The sequence below is a fragment of the Branchiostoma floridae genome, chromosome 17 (assembly GCF_000003815.2).
Source record: "Branchiostoma floridae strain S238N-H82 chromosome 17, Bfl_VNyyK, whole genome shotgun sequence".
Classification (NCBI taxonomy): Eukaryota; Metazoa; Chordata; class Leptocardii; order Amphioxiformes; family Branchiostomatidae; genus Branchiostoma; species Branchiostoma floridae.
In genome coordinates, this window is record NC_049995.1 from 8859936 (window position 1) to 8883113 (window position 23178).

Genomic DNA, 23178 nt, shown 5'->3' on the forward strand with positions numbered 1-23178 from the left:
TTTTTACTTTGTGTACGGATGTAAAACTTAAAATTGCAACATAAACATATTAGGATTTTTGACCATATAAGACTTGCATGTACTTAAAGTGATGTTTACTTAAAGTTTTAGTTCTTACCACGTTTGAGATCGGCGCCATGAAGTTGACTGCGATTGCGCAGACCACGAGACTGTTCCGGGCCACCAGAGTCTCGTGAAACCAGCACGACAGCTGGCGCATGCGCCGTGAGCACCGCTTGAACTCCTCCGCCATGAAGATGATGAAGACGATGACGTAGACCAAAATGGACATGAGCAGAACGATCGCCAACACGTACGTTCTGTCGGGCATGGTAATAATGTTACAATGTTACATGTCTTTATTACAAGCATAGAGATTCACTGTGAATTTGTATGGCCGGTGGTTTGTTGTTCGGACTTCAAGTAACGCTAGTTCAACTTTAGCCATGGGGTAACCTATATCCGTTACTTCTTAAAACAGGGTATTTAAGGATACCAATATTTTTGCAATTTGAAACCACAGTCCGTTGACTTGATACTCCTAGATACTCTATTTTGAAAAACAACGGAAATAAGTTACCCATTGATACGTAAATTACCCGTTGCGATAAGAGTTGATAAAAGTATATCTAATCTCAATATAGCAGCAGAGTGTTCTCTGTGTCACAACTAATGGAACATTAGCTCATCTTTTGGCTGAGTTCATTTGAGATAAACTGGTTCGAAATCACTTTCACTTTGCCGAAATATCCAGTGAAATCGTTGGCCTGAAAGTTGCCATGTCCGTTTCAGAGATTTCTCATTTTTATGATGGAAAACCCCCATGTCTACGTGACACTGAAAAAAGCAGTCTTTAAATAGAAAATACAATAAGTCTATCATCATCAATGCAATTAGTCTTACTAAAGCTTCCATTTTGCCTTACAGTGAATATATTTTTAAAAGATTGAAACTAATTTCAATACCTGGGAATTATACAGAGCTGCACGAATGAGATGAAGACTAGTATGACGAAGGCACAGGAGATGTTGGACTTGATGACTTCATCTCTTAACTGGTGGTACTGTAAGGCAGAAAAAATACATCTTTAGGAATCTTTTGCATTGAACGACAAGGAAGCAAAGAAAGCCTGCATGTCTTACAATTTTGAATACTGTAGAATTTTTTTGCAAATCACGGCACTAACACACATATTTTATACTCGGAATAAGACTCCTAATGTCTGTTACGCACGGATAACATGAGTATCATTTGATGAAAAAGTTGACATTAGAACACTGACAATAGAACGTTTCTAATGGTCAAACAAAGGGGACGAATGTGGCCAATAAGAAGACAGGATTGGCCACGTGGCAGGATTAAGTCCGCCATTTTTGCGGAGCTCGATCTGTGGCTGACTTGAACAAAGATGTTCAAATTGCTGATGGGTTGGTAAGGATGCAGCTTCGGGAACTATCTATCATCATCACGTATGAATCGAAACAGAACTAGAAAACAGGAGTCATTGATATAGAGGAAAAGCCAGCTCCGGTCGTTAACAGAGATGAGGGGGATACAAACTGAGTCACGTTTGGGGCGGCATTCTTGCTACTGCAGCGCCACCTACATCGGCTACAAATAGCACCGAGAAGCATATTTAACGCTGATGATGGTGTCTGACTGACACCGAAACGTTGGATGTTAGTACTATCCTGAATGTAGGACAGAAGAGTTTTCTATTACACAGCCAGTTTATCTCACCTGCTGACGTTTCGATGTCTGTCAGACATCTTCCTCAAAGCTTCATATCCTGATTGTGTTTACAAGACCTTTACTATAAAAATAGAAAACAGGAAATTTTACCTTCTCCTCTACATCTGGGTCCTTGAATCTAAGCGTTGACCTGGAGATGTGTTCTTTGCTCATCCTGTCGCTTGACCTGACCTCGATGGAGTGTTCTATGAGCCGGTGAACCTCCTCACTCACCCCGCGCTTCACGGGGAGACACTTCGCCAGGCCGTACGGCAGGAGGGCCAGGGTGCCGTGTACGGAGAAGGACCCGTGCTAGAATGGTAAAAAGCATTGATTAGTATATAACGCTAGTTTACCTTTATCCGCGTGGTAACCTATGTCCGTTGTTTAGAACAAAACAGGGTACGGCAGGAGGCCAGGGTGCCGTGTACGGAGAAGGACCCGTGCTGGGAGGGTAAGAAGCGTTGATGAGTATAACGCTAGTTCACCTTTATCCGTGCGGTAACCTATGTCCGTTGTTTAAAACAAAACAGGGTACGGCAGGAGGCCAGGGTGCCGTGTACGGAGAGAGACCCGTGCTGGGATGGTAAGAAGCGTTGATGAGTATAACGCTAGTTCACCTTTATCCGTGCGGTAACCTATATCCGTTGTTTTATAAAAAAAAAAACAGGGTACGGCAGGAGGGCCAGGGTGTCGTGTACGGAGAAGGATCCGTGCTGGGATGGTAAGAAACATTGGTTAGTTTAACGCTAGTTCACCTTTATCCGTGCGGTACCTATAAAAATAGCGTACGACTGGAGGGCCAGGGTGCCATGTACGGAGAAGGATCCGTGCTGGGAGGGTAAAAATCATTGATGAGTTATAACGCTAGTTCACCTTTATCCGCGAGGTAACCTATATCCGTTATACCCCGTTATATCGACGACGGTCAACGGTGATGTCAAAATGCAACATTTTCCAAATATTGGAGTTTGAAACAACCACCTTCTGTCGGCTAGAATAGTGGGCCATACCATTTTTAACGTGGGTGGTGGTCCAAATCAACTATGAACAACTATCAAGTTCTTACCCTGTTGCTCTTAAAGCCCAGGATGTTAGAGAATGGCGTCTCTGCGCTCCAGGACGACTCGGAGGGAGTCATGGAGAAGGTTCGTCCCCGGAAGTCCCGGTGGATGGAGGAGGCGATGCTGGAGATGCTGTCCTGGGTGTGCACGGACGGACGGACCTTGGCCGGAGACAACTAATGAAAGGTAAATCAAGGTAATCAGAGATAGCATTTTTCAACCACTAACGTGCTGAGCGCCCTCTGACAGAATATACAGAAACTGCACTGAAGACGCACACACACACACACACACACACACACACACACGTACACACACACACACACACAAATTGGCTGGGGAAAGCTGCAAAGTCTAAACAAGACAATCTTAGACATAGATGTAGTGTAAGTTTGCTTGCAAGTTCTTGTCCGAAGGCTTATTTCAAGTTATGGTACGGATATAATTAAATGTTCACGATACAATTTCTGTTGGCCATACTCCAAATATGGTTGGGACTTCTTTTCTAGATCTCTTGACTTGTTTACCTTCATTGGAAGCAAACTACATGGCTGTGCAGGTACTCATTGTCACTCATTGAGTTGAGTGAAAAAAGACGTATAGAGTCTCCTTCCCCAAAGAACAACGTTGAAACCTGCTTGGGATGCGAACCTAGGGCCTCTAGATACATAGTTACCAACCTCTGTATTGGAGGTTGGCTTGAGAAGCCCCTCGTCGAAGGCCTTGATGAGGAAAGACCGCATGCCCTTCTCCCGGAGTAACTTGGACCTCTCCCCGCCACTGTAGTCCTCAAACTCGTAATCAGACCCAAGGCACCTGCGGGTGGTCTCTGAGACGTGGATTCTCCTGGGATGGGTTTAATATGATGTGATACGGATATAAAAGAATAACTAAAACCCCTGTCAAGTAGCGTAACTGTGCGACTGTCAAACTTTGAAGCCATCGCATTTTGAAGTAAATTTCTTCCCTTCTCCTATAACATATATAAACACATACATACACACACATATATATATCAACTATCACGCGTCCTCATACACGTTAGTTCATCTGATATTATCTGGGAGGTAACCTATATCCGATATTTCGATCGAAGGTAATTTCAAACTAAACAATGTTGAAAATATTACAAATTAGCACATTTTGTGCTTTGCAGAAGCCAAAGATGATATCCATCAAGAAATTGACAAAATATGAATGAAGTGGTTACGTTAAAAATCATATCAACGACATAACGTTGTTTGTTCAATGAACAGTCATTTTACAGATGTTGATGTTGACCTACCCTGGCAGCCCGCTAGACTCCATCTGATTGGCCAGATCCACGTCATTGGACCAGGCATCGAACTGCCACTTGCGCAGGCCCAGAACGCCGCAAAGCACGGATCCGGAGTGAATGCCAATGCGCATGTCCAAGTCGACCTTCCTTGACTCTCGGACTCTCCTGCAATAAATAAATCAATAAATTAACCAATCATTCGATCCATCAATTCATCAATCTACCAATCTAACAGTCATCCAATGAATCAATCAATCAATCAATTCAACAATTAATCAACATCATACAGTGGCATAAATGGTATATTGAATTCCATGATATATGTTTGCAGATGTAAGGCCATGAATGATGATGAACCCAAAAACTTAAGCGTGCGTGCGAAAAAAAGTTTGAATGAAAAGTTGAATAAATAACTGAGCACACAGAGAAAAATATAGCGAACAATATATTCTTCATTTCTATTCTTTCACATTTTCTTATTTGACGTTGGAATTGAGCCTGGTATTCTATGACGTTAGTGTACGTTTGCCCATATTTGTTTTACAATCTGCGGCGTATATTTTTCTTATTCTGCAGCTGCATTGTACGATTTATTATATGGTTGAAACCTTTTTTAAACGGTCAAAAATTGATGCGAGTGCGGATTTCATCAATATGGTCAAATTATAATCAACATGGCCTAGCTAACGAAACAAAAATGGAAAATTTTACCACAGTGCGCTTAACATTATTTTGAACTTTGCGTTAACTACACCGGTTCACAAGACACTGATGTCGCACAGATACCATAACAAAGATGACCTTGAAACACTGACCTTATGACCTTGATGATCTGTAGGCCCATCTCTACGCAGCAGTGCGCATGATCAGGCCGCGGGTCTGGTAACCCGGCCACGCAGAAGTAACAGTCTCCAAGCATCTTGATTCTCAGGCAATTGTTTTCCTGACCAACAAAATAATAAAGGTGATATACCATCTTACTTGACTATTGTGGCCATCGCCTTTGTAAAGAAAATGACAGCTTATTAGTGTCATACTTTATCGGTAAAACTCCCCCTAACCGTAATGGGGGGGGGGCGAAATTAACTCCCAGCAACCTTTGACCAATTGCTGACGTCTCACGCGGCAAGTCATGTGTCCAGATCGACTAGGTCAGAGAGCTGAAGAAAAATTCAGTCAAAGATCCCATTATTTTATTAAGAGAGCAGTTTAACATTTTCATATGGTTAAACCTAACATTTGAGTGACATTTGCATAGGATCCTTATATGTTTTGGTTAGATATAGAATCATTTCCGACAGTCCTTTCCAGTGATGCCGTAGAAGAGTGGATCGATATGCCACTCGAAACGTCCGGAGGTAAATCTCCATTTTTATCCAGCTGTGGAGATTGAATTGTATTTGAATATTGTTTACCTCGATGTCTAACCTTCATAGACGTGATCTAACGTTTGGGACTAGATTCTTCTAAGATTCAAGAGATTTGTCCACATGCAGGTGCTAAAGATGGAGGATATGGCAAGAGACTCGTGGGATCAAAAACACCGGACGAGAATTGTCCAAAATGTCAGCCAAGGCAATAGCGGCCTACCGGTAGGTCAAGGATAGGTACATAAGAGTTAGATGGCACACTTAAAGGCTCTGAAGCTAATAACACGTTTCAAAAGTCAAAGGACCATTCGAGACATTTGACTTCTTAAGAGGACTCTTAAGAGGTTTTATCTGGCATAGTGCATAATGGATCTTCAAGAGAGTAGTATATCACCCCCAATGGCATCGTCCTTTTTGAGATTACGTAATTTATGGGAGGCGAGTTTACGTAAGTTGTTTGTGAGTGGCTTTTGAAAAAAGGGCTGGAAAAATACGACACAAACAATACCAAAGAAATTGACTTCGTTCTGTGATAGACAATGATGCCATGTGCGCAACAAAGTCAACATATCATTTCATCCATTAATTCTAGACTTTTTCTGATAAATCGACAAATCAAACAACAACTAAGAACACAAATAGCGTCCTCAACTTTTGGTGCCAAAATTTGAACATATTTATCTATCTAATAATATCTTTTCACAAATCAAAAGAATATGAAACGGAGAAAATGGAAACCAAGGGACAAAATTGTTGTACCTTTGCTAGTTTGTCAAACCGTGCGAACAGTTCGTTTAGTGTCTTCACCACCTCCTGGGCGGTGGAGCGTGCCGACCAGTCCGTAAAGCCCCGGATGTCCGCGAACAGGATACTGGGAAATAAAATCATAACATGTGGATTCAAGATGGCGGCACAAAAATTAGTAACACCGTTTTTTTGTTTAAAAATGTGAAAATTGGACACTGATCATCATAAAGGGAAGGAAATAAAGAGGATAGGAAAATACTACTTATTCTTGGTAGATTCTTAGCTAATCGTAGTAATATTCTCGTGGATGTACCGACTATTATAAGTATCTAATACCAGCTTTAAAAAAAAAAAACAAGAAACAGTCATGCCTTCAAGTACCAGAGTTGATACCAACCTAGGATTAATGTGAATTGAATTTTTCCAGAACTATCGTAGAGTGGAATTTGTTATGACCTAGGGACCTGACGATATTTACCGGGGGGGGATGGCTGGTGCATTGGTGGGGGGGGCCATTGAAAAATTTTTTGAGCCGAGGGGGGGGCCATTGAAAAATTTTTTGAGCCGAGGGGGGGGCCATTGAAAAAAATTGCCTTAGGGGCCTTGATAAATACCAGCAAAATGTGCCCCTGAAATGCAGGAAATGAAGTTTCAGATGGTCAAGATTTCAATTTTTCTCTGGACGTCCCTTGCGACGGCTTGCGCCTCCGGCGCACACAACACTTCGCCACTAAGTCGCCATCAAAAATCTCTTCCTCTGACAGAAAATTGTCATTACATTTAGCATAGTCTACCAGCGAATTTTATCCCTCAAAATGCAGAAAATCGTGTCTCAGAGGGTCCAAACTTCATCATTTGAATGACATTTCTCCAGACCTACCTTGCGACGGCTCGTGCCATGCCCGGCGCTCGAAATCGTGGAAATACGTTGGGGGCGTCGTCGCCCTCAAAACCATGTTAAGTTCTAATAGAAAGGCTATTAAACTTAGCTTAGTCTGCCAGCAAATTTTGCCCATCAAAATTTAGGAAAGATCGTTTCAGATAGTCAAGATTTCCAAATTTTCCCAGGGGAGCATGCCCCCGGACCCCCAAGGATTACGTTGATATAGTTCGCCCTCCCCATACTGAGAAATTTAATTTTCTGCAGCCGCCTCTGTCGTGTGATTCCATGTTCGCACGAAGTTTAAGAAAACTATAGAAACTAAAATTAGTATAAATATCAATCCTGCGTGCATCTGTTCTTTGTATACGGAATGGTTCACGGACGGCAACGGGATAAAACATTACGATGTTTACTTTCGTGACAGCGGGCTCTCTGCTGCAGATGACGTAATCATGGTGGCGTGAAATTTTTTGGCAAGTTTGTTGGTTGCAATTGGCCGAAATAACTCCCGTTTTGGAAAGATTGAAGCAGTCTTGAAGCGGATTTCGTAACGATATCGCAAAAATGTACCCAAGTCTCTTCCAACTACAACATTAATTTGTTTTCTTTTGTGTAAATTTCGTACGGCGTGTAGTGGAAAAGATCGCCTTGGATTACCGCCCCTCCCCGCCCGCTTTTCTCTTCGTTGATGTGGACGCATAAAATCCACATTTTTTTTGCCTCACGGAAGGCGGGAAATTTCGTTTTAGAGGGTCAAAAATATCAAACTTTCCGGGGTAGCGAGACCGGTCGGGCCTTCCGCCCTCCGATCCCTGGACGGCCTTTAACAGCTAGCCGCCAGTCTGGCGGAAACGCTCAGTTTCGTGATCTTGCGTATCAAACGTTAACGTTACCAGAGACTTTTTTCACGTAGATCGGAGAAGTGATATCAGACAAGGTAAGTCTTATAACCGTTGCAGCGTGAGTGTAACAACATCAAGTGCTACATGTTTGTATATATGTCATCATAATGAAAACTCGGCTGTTGTAAAACTTTGGGAGATAATATATGCCCCAGCAGGACTCCAACGTGCATAATTTGTTGACGCGCGGGCCTTGACACCCTGATCGTCGTCACGTTCAAACAACGCTACCGCTATTGTTATTTCTATAACGTTATTATTTAATGACAGACTGTGTGTAATGGAAAAGGCAAGGAAAAATTTGGGGGGGGGGCCATTGAAAAATTTTTTGGGGCGGGGGGAGGGCCATAGAAAAATTTTTTGGGCGAGGGGGGGGCCATTGAAAAATTTTTTACCAGACCTATTTTGCACCAGCCCTCCCCCCCCCCCAGTAAATAACGTCAGGTCCCCTAGCACAGTAGGGGCATCTTCTCTGGGTAGTTTTAAAGAACGCTCGCAGATAGATGTGCAATTGTTAGGTGTGACGGATCGTTCAGTGTAATATAACCAGCTGCTGTAGCGCCGCGTGCCTGCGAAGCTGGTGTGTTACGCCGAATGGTGGTTATACCGGCTATATAGATATAGATACAGATATTCGCAGGGAAGAATTTCAGCACCTGACATTCTCATATCTGTGAATGTAGACGGTTCTGAACTGCTGATGCTGCGCCTCGTCGTCTTCAACCTCATTGGACAAATCGTTGATCATCTCCAAGGCAACGAAACGCGGCAGAATGGACAGTAGAAGTCTCTCCTGTTCAGGATAGGATTGTGGCATTGTTTGGTTAGTATTTGACCAAATATTCTGTAAACTTAAAACTGTCTTTTGGACTATCGTAGTGTCGATGCCATCTGTTCTACGTCTGTTTCTATTCTAATGCTACTTTATTGTAAAGTCATCAATATAGTACAATGTATAAAAGAAGCAACCAGCAGACTTCTACGCATTAACAGTGCTTTGTAACATTTCCAGTCCCAATGACAAATCCCATCACTGAAGATATCTTAGTCTCCAAGCAGACCCTACAGTGCCTTAGAGATAGTATCAAAGCTGGCCAAGGAATATAGCCAGCGCCGGTGCCCGTTTGACGCCCATTGCCCGGCTATCTCCCTTTGGCCAGCTATACTCCTTGGCCAGCTTTGATACTATCTCTAAGGCACCGTAGGGTCTGCTTGGAGACTAAGGATATCCGGCAACGCGGCATTGGCAATCGGAGAAACACACAGACAGATAAAGCAAAGCAAAAAAGAATAGTATACAGTGTATAACAAACGTCAGAGCTAACTACGTGAGTGGTATGACTCCAAAATTTAAAAAAAAGTTTAAAGTATTACCTGTCTCTGATTCTCCTTCTCGATCTTGACCCGACACTCGATGCACCTCCGTGTCTCCAGGAAGGCGAGTCTCTGCGCACGGTCCGTCAGGTAGTTGGTGTAGAGGCCTGCTAGGTTCACGCACACGTACAGCAGGAGGTTCGCTACCAGCTGCAGATGCAAATAATTCGTCACTCCGTGATTTTTTAAAGTCATGTGCAGGTCAGGCAAACAGGTTGCCGAACCCACTGGCAAAATGCCTGTCTGCCTGCTCATCTGTCGAATCGACAGGAGAACCAAACCAACATGTACCCACACACATCCATGACAATACATAAAAAAATTCACAAGGTATTGTGCTCCAAGCACACAGGCACACAGAGAGACAAGCCCGAAACAATACCTCCATTCTCAAGGAGGTAAAAAGTGACGCTGAAAACAAAAAAATTACATATTTTAGTGCAGAAGTACTCTGTATGTCTAAAAGACATTGTACAGAGTTGGAACAACAAAATATCTATGAGGGATACAAGATGACAGCATTTCTTTAGAGCCATTACTTCCTTTTCTGTGGCAGCTGTTTTGACGCGATGAAACATCATTCCTTAACATTTAATATGTTCTACCATTATCACCTTTTAAACCAAATTTAGATCACTGCATACCGTTCTTTAGCAGTCCGCACAGGGATCGTTTACTTCCGTTATACAATGATGACCTTTATTCGATAATGTAGAATTCGAATTTAATCTTCCTCTCTGGTTGTGTAGCAATGCAATGGGATTACAGATCAGAGATTATGGATCAAGTGGTTAGATTCAAAGCAAAGGTTTTTGTTTGGTGGTCTTTGTGGGTTTGTTCCTTTGGTAATACTATCTGCATATGCTTGTAAATGTGCGTAGAACCAGATAGCCGTGTATCCAGGTTCTGCCGTCGATGACGTACATACAGTGTGAGATCAGACACCTTTAAGGACTAACTGTCCACAGAGATGGATTACAGATGAGAAAAGCGATTTAAGGACGCGGGCGATGCGGGATTAAACGCAGGTTATTTACCGTGCACAAAAGCCACCCTAAAACGCACCCCTCTTCAGAACTTTCAAAATATGCTCTATTTGGTTATGAAAGAATTTGTCTTACATCTGGATACGAGGGGGTGATTTTTTTCTTCGTGATACTGGTGGTAGTATATTTTCTATTCTTTACGTTGTGTTCTGTTTGTTCAATTTTGTTGCATTCTAAGTGATCTGTTATTCATGTTCTATGTTAGAAGATCTATTCTAGATGTTGTAAGGCCATGTTGATTTGATTATATGGATGACATCCTCTGGGAACTCCAAAACTGATGCGAGCGAGCGAATAAAAAAAAAGTTTGGCCAAAAAAAAAAAGTTGCCTTCAGTATGAAATCAAAGTGGCCAGGAAGGTTGAACATAGGACTAAACACACATAGTATGGTATACCAACAGTTAGGTGTAGGGACCAGTACATCATACGGGTGCAAAACATTTTTTTCTTCTTGGACAAATCCGAAAAAAACAGACCTGAAAAAAAAACAGAGGAACAGGTTTCGCCAATTACAAAATGGACACACTGTGTCGGCAGCCATTTGGGGTCTCACCGGGGGGCCAAGAAGACAACAAGAGCGAAGTCAAGTAGAGTTTATAGTCAATTGCACCAAGTTTCTACAGTCAAAGGTACAGAAACAGTTAGGATTTTAAAATGCAGTGGGAGTCCAATAATCCACCAAACAGATTCCTTTGTAGCAAAATTGACCAATTACCATTGTTTTGAGCATTGCCAATTCTCAAGTTTCCACAGACAATCAGGTCCAGGTTCATGTCCGGACATGGAAATGATCCTCTGGACCTGAATTTTCTGTACTGGTACCTCCCCCAACCATCAATAGATTTTTTTTCTGTCCTTTCACATCTTATTCTTTGACTTTAGATTCAATTTGACATTCTATGGCATTAGTTATCTGTTTTCTGATACTTTTTTTTCAATCTACGGAATATTTGTGCTCATTTTACAGCTGCTTTGCACAATTTATTGTGTGGTCGAAAACTTTTTTTTGTTGTTGGAAATGGCCGAAAATTGGTGCGAGCGCCGATGCCATCCATATAATCAAATCAACGTGGCCTAATCTTGAAAAAAAAACTATTAAAAAAAACTACACAGAATTACCCTTTTCTTCCCTTTTCATTTAATCTGTAACAAAATTTAAGCACGTAGAACTAACTGACTCTGAACTGACTCCAACTGTCAATACACAAGTTTTAGTTGCTATATTTCAGATGTGAAGAAGGTTTCATGAGTAGACTTTGATTTCTTGCTTTTCGCGTGTTTCGGAAGCTGTTGGACTGGGTAAACGGACTTTTATTCATTTGTTTATTAGGATTCTCCATATGCAATGACAAATGGAGGGTATGGCGGAACAGGTGTCAACGGACACCTTTTTAAAGCCGCAATACCGACTAACGATAAAAAGAAGACAGGCATAATGTGATGAAGTCAAATGCTACTAAAAGACCAACAAAACACCGGTACCGGAAAAGCAATTTCTACACCAGCGACAAGAAGATAGCCCGGCCATTAACCAATTTCAGGTACACGTGTTTTCCTGCCATATTTGGTCAAAGGCCACACTTTCAGTGACGTCATACGGTGCTCCCTTAGACCTGTTGCCATGGTTACAAAATGGTTCCCAAAGTCCAGAGGATTACGGTTTACGACGACTTAAGTAAAGTAGCCGGGCGGAAAAGGTTAGAAGTGAAAAATTGGAATCTGATAGCGCAATGTTAGCAAAACAAATTAGACCAAGCTCGTGATACAAGTCCTGTTGATATATCTACCTTAGTGTCCCAACTCCCATATCTATTTTGAGTTCATTTTCTTATAAGATAAGGACTTAGATTCTGTTAGTTGAGACAATGTTTCAACTTCAACATTCAAATTCAATTGCAAATTTCGAGTCAATTATGTAGTTTTTAGAAATGACGGAGGGACACAAGAATGTACGATTCTAGTGCAAATTGGGATTGACGTTTAAAAATATTACAGAAGTATAAGACGCGGGAATAGATACAGATCAAAAACCGATGAAACTGACAAAATAAAAGAAATCGACGTATGGAGAAATATGTTCATAATTGTTTTCTAATGTTGTTGAATGTTGCAATCGACTGCAGGGCAGGAACTTGCATGTAAACTTATTATCATCAATAAAAGAACTGATGTAAGGTAAAAAAAACAGTAGCACAAGGTCTTAGTAAAAATACGGACGAAATCATCAAGCAATTTTGTCTACAGGAACGGCAGAATCATGCATGGGCAAATTAAAAGGGCACAAATGTCAGCTAATGATCAATACAGGAAAGGGGCATTATGTAGAATTCAGAATGCAGAAAAGCGGCTTCGGTCTGCCTTATTCTTTAACCCTCAAGCACCCGACCTTTTTTTGCGACTAAAATGACCGAGTGGGGTCCAAACGGACCCCAAAATGTTTTGTTAATAAAATCTCAGTTCCAATTCTTATCGGTCATCATTGTATATACATTGCTTCGTCAATGTGAGAGGAATATTTTGATATGTTAAAGTGTTGCAAATTCCAGCTCATCATCATAATTTATGCAAAAGATCAGAAGGACCACGTTTTGCACTAAACCTATTCTGACCAGAGAGGGGAATTTTGAGGCCGTCAGCAAGGTTTATGTCTCATAACTCATGAACGGCTAGTGCTAAAGCTACAAAACTTTGTAATATATCACAAAATATACTTAGCAAACATTTTAGTCAATAAAGTAAGTTTATCATTTTTGAGGTTGCCATGGCAACGGAATTCTAAAAGGCATATTTTTGCAAAAAAATGTCAATTTCGATTTAAACAAGGTTTTTTTGGTAAACTTCACTTATTTTCTAACAACAAATAAATTCTAGGTAATCTCATGTTATTTTCATTATTCAAAACTTATAATTTATGCTAATTTCATGACGTCATTAGTCAAAATCCAACATGACCGCCCTTATTATCTAAATGACGTCATAATGTCATCATATTTCATGGTAATGACACAGAAGTTTCTATGAGGATTTAGTTTTACATGTTTATCATTCTCTGAAAGTTTGGTGATCATAAGATAAGTAGTTAAAGAGTTAGTCTCAAAAGTTTGTTTTAAAAACTGCACTTTTTTGCTGGGGTCCGTTTGGACCCCAGACGGAATGAACACGGACTTTCTTTATTATTTCCACAATATTTAACCAATCTTCGTACAAAAATTTTGGAAAAGGTGTAGAAGATATTGATCGACAAAGTCACGGAAGGATTTGTTCTTCAGATTAAAACTGTTCAAATGGTACATCAAAATTTACGCCTGGGGTCCAAATGGACCCCACTCGGGTGTTTGAGGGTTTTAAACATTTTGCCAATGGCAATGCAATAACAAACTACTTAACCTACATAAGGTAAGCTCTTGTTGTTGATGTAGGCTGAGGACAAGCTCTTGAAGCACCCATGACTACATCATTAGTGGTTTTAATGGGTAATTAGCACAGGGGTACCTCAAGGATCCCTACTCTGACCACCACTCCATGCAAACTAAACAAAGTCCCATGTACGTGACGGAAAAACCATTGAGAAATTGAATAGACAGCCTTAGAAAGGACCAAGGCACTAGCTGTCAGTGTTACAATGAAATGTCTCATTATTTCTCAGAACCATAGATTGTTGTCTTCTAAGGCAGGCATGTGGAACTTTAAAAACACTCTCTTTTGGGGCCATCATCCCACTGAATAGAGACAGGTGTACAAACCTAGAGCGAGAAATCACTTACGACGTTATCCATGAGGTTAAAGTACGACTTGGAAGGCAACAAAACACTCAGAAATGATATTCGTCCGCCTGTCCATCCATCCATCCATCCATCTATCCTCTCATTTATAGCTTCTTTCATGTTGAAAAAAATGCACATTTGTGAAATTGTTTTGTCTTGCTACACACCCCCTGACAACACGATATTTTCTACAAAAAAGGGAAATGCCCCCAAATTATAACTGTTACAACCCATACGTATATGACTAAATCCGATAGCTTGCGAACAATTAAGATGGCAATTTTTCAGTTTTCCCTCAATGATGATATAAACTATGTGGAAAAATTGTCTTAGACTTGAGACTTACCTGCCGAGCAAAAGTTTCCGCCGACGCTGTTCTAACCAGGGCCGCCTGACAGATGAGGTGTAGCAGCGAAGTCATGCCCCCTGCCGGAATGGCCCACCCCAGGGGGAAGGGGACCATAGTGTAGGTCACCAGCACCGTGAACAGGCCCTGCCACAGGCCGTCCTGGAACGTCGGCGGACGGGTACCGCCTGTATCCACCTGGAGTAACACGGCCTCCAGTGTCAACATCAGCCAGGTGAACAGGCCGGCGTATCTCATGTATCCTCGCGCGAACCCTCGCCTCCACTTCACCAGCGCGCAGACCACAATCTCACACAGTACGAATATTGGAAACAAAATCTGTTTCGCAAGCGTGAACCTGTCCTTTATAAAGATGGCGTAGAGCAGGAAGGTGACGATAAAGTTCACAATGTCGATGAAGTTTAGGAAAATCAGTGATTTCTGGCGCTGCCTGAGGAAATAGTGCTGGTAGAGAGTCTCTAGCTCTTCAGAGTTGAAGGCGTTGTTTAGTGTCGGTATGATCACACCGCGGTAGATGTAACCGACGTTGTTGAAGAAGTTTGGGGGGTTGGAGATGCCGTCTTTTTCAACAGCCCTTCCCTCGCTCCCTCCTTCCGTGCTCTCGATATCAGGGTGGACTTTGGTTGCCGGGAAGCTGGTCGTGCAGGTGGAAATCTTCTTGTTGATTTCCTGGAATTAACAATTATAATAAAACCATATTAGGTCAACCAAGCATTTGCTGAAGACGCCAGTAACATGTCGAAAGATTCTAGATAATGTATGAAACATATAGAGCATGATTCTATTGAAATGATCATGATTCGTATACTTGAAGTCTTCGAAACGTTCATACAATAACAGTGGATGAAAATATGCTAGCATTAAGAGAAAAGACACCTCCAGCGGTTGGACAATCCGATATACCGTGCACGTTTAGGGCGCGGTCACATACTTCGTTCAATCGTCGTACGATCATTAACTTAGGGCATTTTTGGGACAGTTATGCATATGTTCTACAAAGTTCAACTGTTTGCTACACAAAAGGTTGTCTTAGATCAATGACAATGCCGGCGGTTAGTTCTGTCACAGCCTGCAAAATCCTATGGCAGCAAAATCGTACGACGATTGCACGACTTATGTGACCGCGCCCTTTCTGATTGTTGAATGACAACAACAGACCTACCTGTATGTATTCACCGCTTACTGAAATCTTCTTGCTTGGAGAAACCACCGTTCCATCTTTCTGTTGGAAAGTAAGGAAACAACCGTTTTAGTTTCATCTTTCACTTAGTCAACTTTTTATTTTCTACTTTTTATGCTTCTGCACATATATTATGACACGTAAATAATATCCTGTTCAATGATTGTCAACATAACAAATTATTTCTACATGTATATTCACAAATATGAAGCAACATTCTTTGACGGTAAAAAAGTTATGCATGGTCAAGCATTTTAATTGAAAGCGTTCCAAAGGATGATATCTGTACGTATATACCTATACAGTACTTACACTCAAGTATATGTAGCATATACGTATCTGTTAATGTAGAATAGTTGAGGTTGAAATATTTAATACTTCATGAGAATGTGATTTAAAAAAAATATTTTTTCATTGTAACACGAAGATGTGGGTATAAATGCCGTCATTACCTTCGCCAAGAAGGTTATATTTTGGGTAGCGTTTGTATGTTTGTATGTATGTATGTATGTAGAAGACCAGGATAACTCAAGAACGCCTGGATGGATTGTATTGATATTCGGTATGTGAGTAGGTCTTGGTGAGACCTGGAAACGATTAGATTTTGGGCCCCCTAGCAGCCTGTTATGGTACTGCAGCAGAATTTCCTGGTTTGATATCTCAAGTTCTGAACATGCTACGGCCATGATTTTTTAGTGGTAGACAGCTCTTGATGCCGAGAATAAGTGGTGTATGTTTGGGCTCCCTAGCGGCTTGTTTTGGAACTGCAGGGCAGGTTTAGTGTCAGACTTTAAAAGGGAATAACTCAAAAAGGGGTTAACGAATTGTTATCATTTTTGGTATGTAGATAGCTTAAGCGATGCTTCATATAATGACATATTAATTATGCAAATTTGTATCTAATTTGCATAAATAATTATGAAATTTTATGAACACGCTCAGTTCCATTATGGGACCATTGCAACATGTGACACCTGTAACTGATAAGGAGAAGAATATTGATTGATATATATTATGCAAAATAAATACCTAGTTTGCATAATTAATGAGAAAATGATACAATTTCATTGTGGTAAATGACAGTAACTTCTTACTTGTAGCATTTGGAAGTTATGTACAGGTGAACATCGTTGAACATTAATTATGCAAATGAACCCTCATTTGCATAAATTATCAGAAAATGCGATAAAAGTCTTCTTTCTTAACATAGATTGTGTACGTCTGGTGTCTGGTAGAGGAGATGATCAACTGATACAATTTATGCAAATAAGAACCTTATTTGCATAATTAATGATAAACAATTAAAACAGCAGTTGTAAAGAAAGGATTATTTGGCGAAGGTATGGGGTCGTGGAACTCTAGTTTGCTAATGAAATAAGCCAAAAAATGCTGATATGGTCAATAGCAAATGGCCCGATAGACAATACATTAATATTGTTGTAAGAATGTGTTATTAAATCATAGCATAGTAATATCATAATTTTCTTTGTATCTATACCAACTCGTGCATGATTTTGCAATTGAATTCATTGCCATAAGCATAATTTGTGCGTGGCATTATGGTTAGAATTATTAATTAGTCTTTACAACACGACTCTAAAATCCGCTCAGACATCTGCTTGAAAATTTTTTATTTTTATTTTTTATTCACATTTCTTTAAAGAGGATGAGACAGAAAGCAGACCCTGCTTATCGAGGTCTTCTCCTCATGTACGAAATCCGCAATTCAGCCAAACAGGCTGCGAGTGATTTTTTACCAATAAACCATTCATCATCATCATCATCATCATCATCATCATAAACAAAATAAAGACACACATACAGGACTACAAAACGCTAAATAACAAAGGCAAGAGATAATGATAACGACATGAAATAAAACAACAAGGAATCAAATAACAAAGTGACATGTAGCTGGCATACAAACTTAGAAGTAATCAAATAAGGTTATAAATCGACTTAAACAACCTGTCTATTGAACACAAGACATAACTACATGAAAATAAACAAGGAATCAAACAACAGAGTGACATATGGCTGATAAACAAACTTAGAAATAATCAAATAAGGTTCAGCTAAAACGATCTGTCTGTTTGATGAACTTAAATACAACATCAAATAAATGACAGTTCTGAATGGTAGATAGTACTGGGTTTCCCCTGAGTAAGGTTGAACATAAAATATTTCAGTGGTGTGCTTGAAAATTGCGAGGTTTCACGAGAGTGACGCACTTCTTACCCCTCAGGTATACTGGAGACCTCCAAGTAGTGTCGGGGCAAATATTTGGAAGAGGGGGAAATTGGGCTTGACACTGGGTCAACCATTTCAACTCTACCAACCCAAACACGCACCAAACAACACACGTTTGGCGCCAATATGGTACTTACAACACAGTATTACTGAGAAAATATTAATTGCGAAAGGACTGTATGTACAATGACCAACATGACGGGTATGTGTCGCGACATGCTAGCAATGGTCTACCATTGCCAAGAAACCGACTTCAATAACATATAGAAAGATCCGGAAAAGAGTTGCAAATTTACAGCTTAATTGCCGAATTCCGTTCGTAGAAAACAAACCATGTTATAAAAACAAATACTCCCGAAAATGACTTCCAATATTGGTACATGTTTTATTATATTTGCTCGCTTCTTTCGCTCGTTATCACTGAAACAACATTGGACGTACATGTACGATGGCATATATTGTTATTAGTGCCTATAGGTAAATAGTGGATTGTTCACTGCAAATTGGTATTGCCAATGCTTAGTACGTGTAGATCTTGTATTGCCTTGGGGTACCTGTGCGGCACTGCGGGGTTCGAAAGATTACTCAACGAATTTCAGAGATAAAGAACGAACTTTCCTACGTTTTGTGTACTTTTGGTCTTCTAAGACAAGCAATATTGCAATATCTATATTATGAACAATCGGCGAAAATAACACAACAATGTCCCAGTTAACGAATCCCGCAGTGCCGCACCAGTGCCCCAAGTTCAGTGAGATACCACCCTAGCCGAGATGCCAGAATCGAACCAGATTTTCCCAGTTACAAAATGATTGGAACCAGGAGCTCAACTGTGAAGCTGCTACCAGTTGCGCTACAGCGACATACCCAAACGAAGTCGAGACAACTGAATCAATTTTATATAAGAATGAACCAAATTTCCCCAAAGGCTTGGGTTTTTCTTCTGAGCTTCTGTATCTAGACTTTAAAGCTTATCAAACTTCGTCTACTCGTGTCATTAATTTTTGCTTATTTTCTGTTTCAACTCTTTTTTGTGCACGTGCTTTTATGCCATTGGTTATAGATGACATTGAAGATCAAACAGATGACTTAAATGGCCCTAAACCTTTCCCATAAAGCAATCTACTTCAATAGCGTCGATTAAAGCTAGACATCCGGATAATAAAATACGCCCCAAAGCAGTTGCTACAAACAACTGAATGTGGTTTTGGAAATGGTCAGACGTTTCGGGCAGCTCTCCAACAGATTTTGCTCCATGTCACTGACGAAAGGTACTGAATGCTACCTAACCGTTTCCAAAATCATGTCCAGTTGCTTGAGTAACTGCTATTTTGGCATCATTTACTTTACAAATATTCTATTCAGTAATTCCCTGTCGTCGTTTTCTCATTGTTATGAAGAATGGAGCCAAAGCATATGGCAATGACAGCGTACATAGCGTGCGAGCAGCGGATTAGAGAAAGGGACACATCTGGTGTTACCAGCAATAGAAGGACTCTCAAGCACACCGGGCCTTTCTGGTGTGCACTGTTAAAAATAGTAAAATTGGCCTACAAGATTTTTTTCTTTTATTTCCCAAGAAGTCTAGCAGATTATTTGCTTCTACACTGCCTCGCAGTCTAGAGAATTCTCGATCTAACTCTCTAGCAATGAATTAGTCAATTCTGACCAATTTTGACTTTTTTTCCTAGTCCTTCGAAGGGTTTGCTTGAGACAAGAATCGAAAAGTTCAAACGCGACCATAACCTTAAGGCCTTTTACACGAGTGGATCAGGTAAAAAAACACTACTTCATGCGTGACATTTGCAGACGCATTGTGTACCGTTCGGGTGAAATCCTCAGCAAGGTAAAACATGCCACCCACGCAAGAAATCGCACAAGACCGTAAAAACAAAAAAACCGTCTCGTCTGAATGTTTTCCCTCGAGGCATTTGCTTTGTGCGAGCTGTACCGTACACAAGCGACTGGTAGTCTTTGGGTCTCAGACGAGATTTGCGTAAAGGGCAACTGTGCGTAACGTACAAAGCAAAGAAGGGGATATCCGAAACCTATTTCTTTGATTTAACTATATGGTAATGGTAGGTTTGGTTGAAGATAATTGCTAGCCTCTCTCGTGGATGAGAAATAGTCAGGAAACAATCCTTAATTTGTTGCAGCTCCAATTATCATTTTTAAAAGTACGGGGTTCTGGATTATATATAATTTTCGCATTGTATATTTAGTTCTAAAATGTTGGATTTGGCTGAAGATTATTGTTGTCGTTTCTTACGGATGGATGTTCACAAAATAGTCAGGAAAGATTCGAGATATCCTCCTCTGTTTTAGTACACACCGAGCATTTTAAACTATAGTATAGGGTTTCTGATTATATAAATGAACAACAATTGTACATGGTACAATGTATATGGCAACAACCATTTCACAAAGTACAATATGGCACTATATACAATATGGTCGCATTGTGCTTATATCAGGTTCTGAAATTTTGCCAGAACGGCCATGAGATCGCGACAAGCAATACGAATTCAGTTCTAATAAGAAAATTTCACGGTAGTTAGAAATGGATGGCAGGGTCTATATGTTATAATGACGAGTAAAATTCTATACTGTATGTCATATGTGGATGTTTGGTATATTTCATAACAGGAATACCGAGTGTATGTGTAACTTCAATTCTAATTGGTATGATATATGTGAGATGGTGCACTGTTGCCTGGGCCAACCAGTCAACTGCGTCGTTACAATTTCAATCAAATAACAATAAAAACAAACAAAAGCCTGAAGCTCTATGTCTTAATGATGTTGGTTTGAAATCTTCTAAATAATCACGCGTGTACTGTGAAAGAGTTTGCATCTTACAAACATTGAAATTGAGAGAGGGTGATTTTGGCTTGATAACTAGCACGGTTTTATTTGACAAACGCTGAGTTTGGAGTTCAGTCGACGCCGCAAATAAAATCTTTCCACGAACAAGTTTCGATTATTCTTTAAATGCTTCCTCCCGTTTCTTACGTTTTCTATTAACATGTCTTGAACCTTGTGGACAATGGAAATCGCTCACATTTTAGAAGCTCTATAAGAAGGATGCAAGAAAACAATCTTCTGTAACTCATTTGTGCCAGGTCAGAAATATTACAGCGTATACATCTTCAAAATTATGTTTTTTCTTGACGTTTTGATCTTTTAAATAAATCGTTCAACTTACCTGCATTTCTTGAGTTAGCCTTGTCAGTGCTGTGTGCCAGAGCAGCTTACTCTTCACCGCTTTCCGACCCATGCTGGTCAGCTCCGGGACCCTGTCGGCCGCCTCGCCGCGAGAACTCTGAGTATCCTCCGTCCAGCCGCTGAAGAGCGGCCCGGTGGAAGCAACGCTCTCTTGCCGGGAGTCCCACCTCAGCGAGAGCTGCTCGGAAGTAGCGCTACCATGCCGCGAGTCGTCCCACCTCAGCCGATCGTACGCGTCCGACGCGAGGCTGTCATGCCTCCAGGTGGGGCGGCTCTGCGCAGGTGCGACCCCGGAGCCCGGATGTAGGGACGACGCGGGCGATTCAAGCAAAGGATCCTGGGAACACTCCGACCCCTCCTCTTGGATTACTACTTGACTCCAACTGTTGATTGGCAATTCACTAGTAACTTCATGCCTCAATTTAGTAATATGATTATCTCTGTCTCTTGGGAGTTTGATACTCTCTTCGTGTTTCGATTTTTCGGATCCTGTCCTTATGTCAAATTCAGGTATATCTGAACAACTTTCATTGCCGATGGTTCTATCGGGACTGTCTTTCTGTGGGGTGCCTTCTCTGGTTTCCACGGAGCGGGTACTATTGTTAGTCTCTACAGAGTTTGAGCGGAGGTTGCGTAGATGCCGCGCCCCTTTTCTGCGTAGATCCCGCACGTCCTGTGGCCAGAGTTGTCCGGGCTGCTCTAGTCCCAGCATTGCATCATAAGTTGAGTTACCTGCTACTTTTGCAGCAAGATCTCCTTGCCCTAAATGTTTCGTTTCGGAAGGTTTATTTGTATTTGTCTCTATGGCTGAAACAGTAGATTTTTTGTCTGAATGGTCTTTTACGTGCTCTTTATCGTCACGCGTATCTTCTGGGGTAACAGTTTCAGCTTCCTGTTTCAACCGGGGTGGGTTTGAATTTTCGTCGGGCTCAACCCCACTGCTGCCCCGACAAAAGGTTTGGCCAGCCGCGGTGTCGATGTCATTCGGACTCGGGCTCGATCTGCCTTGCAGTTTGTACGCCTGCCTCCTCTCTCTTACCGAACCCCTGGGGCTAGTTGACAACTCGGCCATGTTGTCATGACACCCGTTTCTGTGGTACAAGTTTGTCACATCCGACGCGTCGTCTGATCCAGCGGTTTGATTGCGCGCTCTCGCACCTGATTCCCTGTCGGGGGAATTTGCAATGACGTCACCGTTTGCGCGGGAATCCGTTGTCCCTGGCTCTATACCAGCCTTAGGTCCCTGACTCTCTGGTTCAACAAGGATTATATTGGTGGGTGTCTGTGACCGACGTTTCTGCACAGAATCGTCACCATTTGCCACCGTATCCAACGAGGCGACACAAATTTCCTCAGGACTGTCGTTTGGCAAGATGCCTGAGATCGTGTTTGAATTTTCACTCAGGGGGATTTTCCCGCCATTTCCAGCTTGCGATAAACTCATATTTTCCGCCTCATAAAACCTGTAGATGATGCAGCAGCTTTGGACGCCATTACATGGCTATGTGATTCCAGAAGTTGTGGTCTTTGTACTTTATCGACAATCCCCCAAATGGAGTAGTCGCGAGCCGATAGCTACCGAACACGCCGTATCGTCTGATTCTGACGTAATCCCAGTGGGCACGACCGACTGGTCGCCAAGCAACGGCGTTGGACGTGAATCTATGTAAAATACCCCAAAGTCCGCTACATCCTCTCGTAACGCCCCCATAAAGCCACCTCCTTGAAGGGTTGTTTGGGGTGACGTTCTGTTTTTTCACGTCAACATGTGTACGCTGTTTTCAAATCATCCAATGGAAGAAAAATCCGCTCACAACACACTTTGCTAGACGGTTGTTCGGATTTCAATGACAGAAAATCGTCCAACGTAGTTTTTCATAGAGGGAAGTTCCATTGATGCTGTAGTGGTGGAGTCACCAGCCGTTAGGTTTCCTGAGGCAAAACAGGGATGGTCTATTCGATAAGTAAAAGGGAAGCCTTGTAACATTTTAAGCA

The 23178-nt window shown here is 41.4% G+C and overlaps 1 protein-coding gene across 1 annotated transcript in view; it reads right to left on the bottom strand.

Moving 5' to 3' along the window:
• LOC118405038 (adenylate cyclase type 8-like) overlaps positions 1-23178 on the bottom strand; it is a 63530-nt gene that overhangs the window by 9752 nt on the left and 30600 nt on the right. Inside the window, exons 3-15 of the mRNA XM_035804438.1 lie at positions 21164-23115; positions 15691-15750; positions 14508-15197; positions 9351-9500; positions 8633-8769; positions 6204-6315; positions 4890-5017; positions 4081-4239; positions 3476-3641; positions 2801-2971; positions 1843-2043; positions 966-1063; positions 119-320 (exon numbers count right to left, since the gene is read on the bottom strand). Of these exons, the coding sequence (XP_035660331.1) occupies positions 119-320; positions 966-1063; positions 1843-2043; positions 2801-2971; positions 3476-3641; positions 4081-4239; positions 4890-5017; positions 6204-6315; positions 8633-8769; positions 9351-9500; positions 14508-15197; positions 15691-15750; positions 21164-22627 (3738 nt within the window). The 5' untranslated portion in view covers positions 22628-23115. The remainder of the gene's footprint in view (positions 1-118; positions 321-965; positions 1064-1842; positions 2044-2800; positions 2972-3475; positions 3642-4080; positions 4240-4889; positions 5018-6203; positions 6316-8632; positions 8770-9350; positions 9501-14507; positions 15198-15690; positions 15751-21163; positions 23116-23178) is intronic.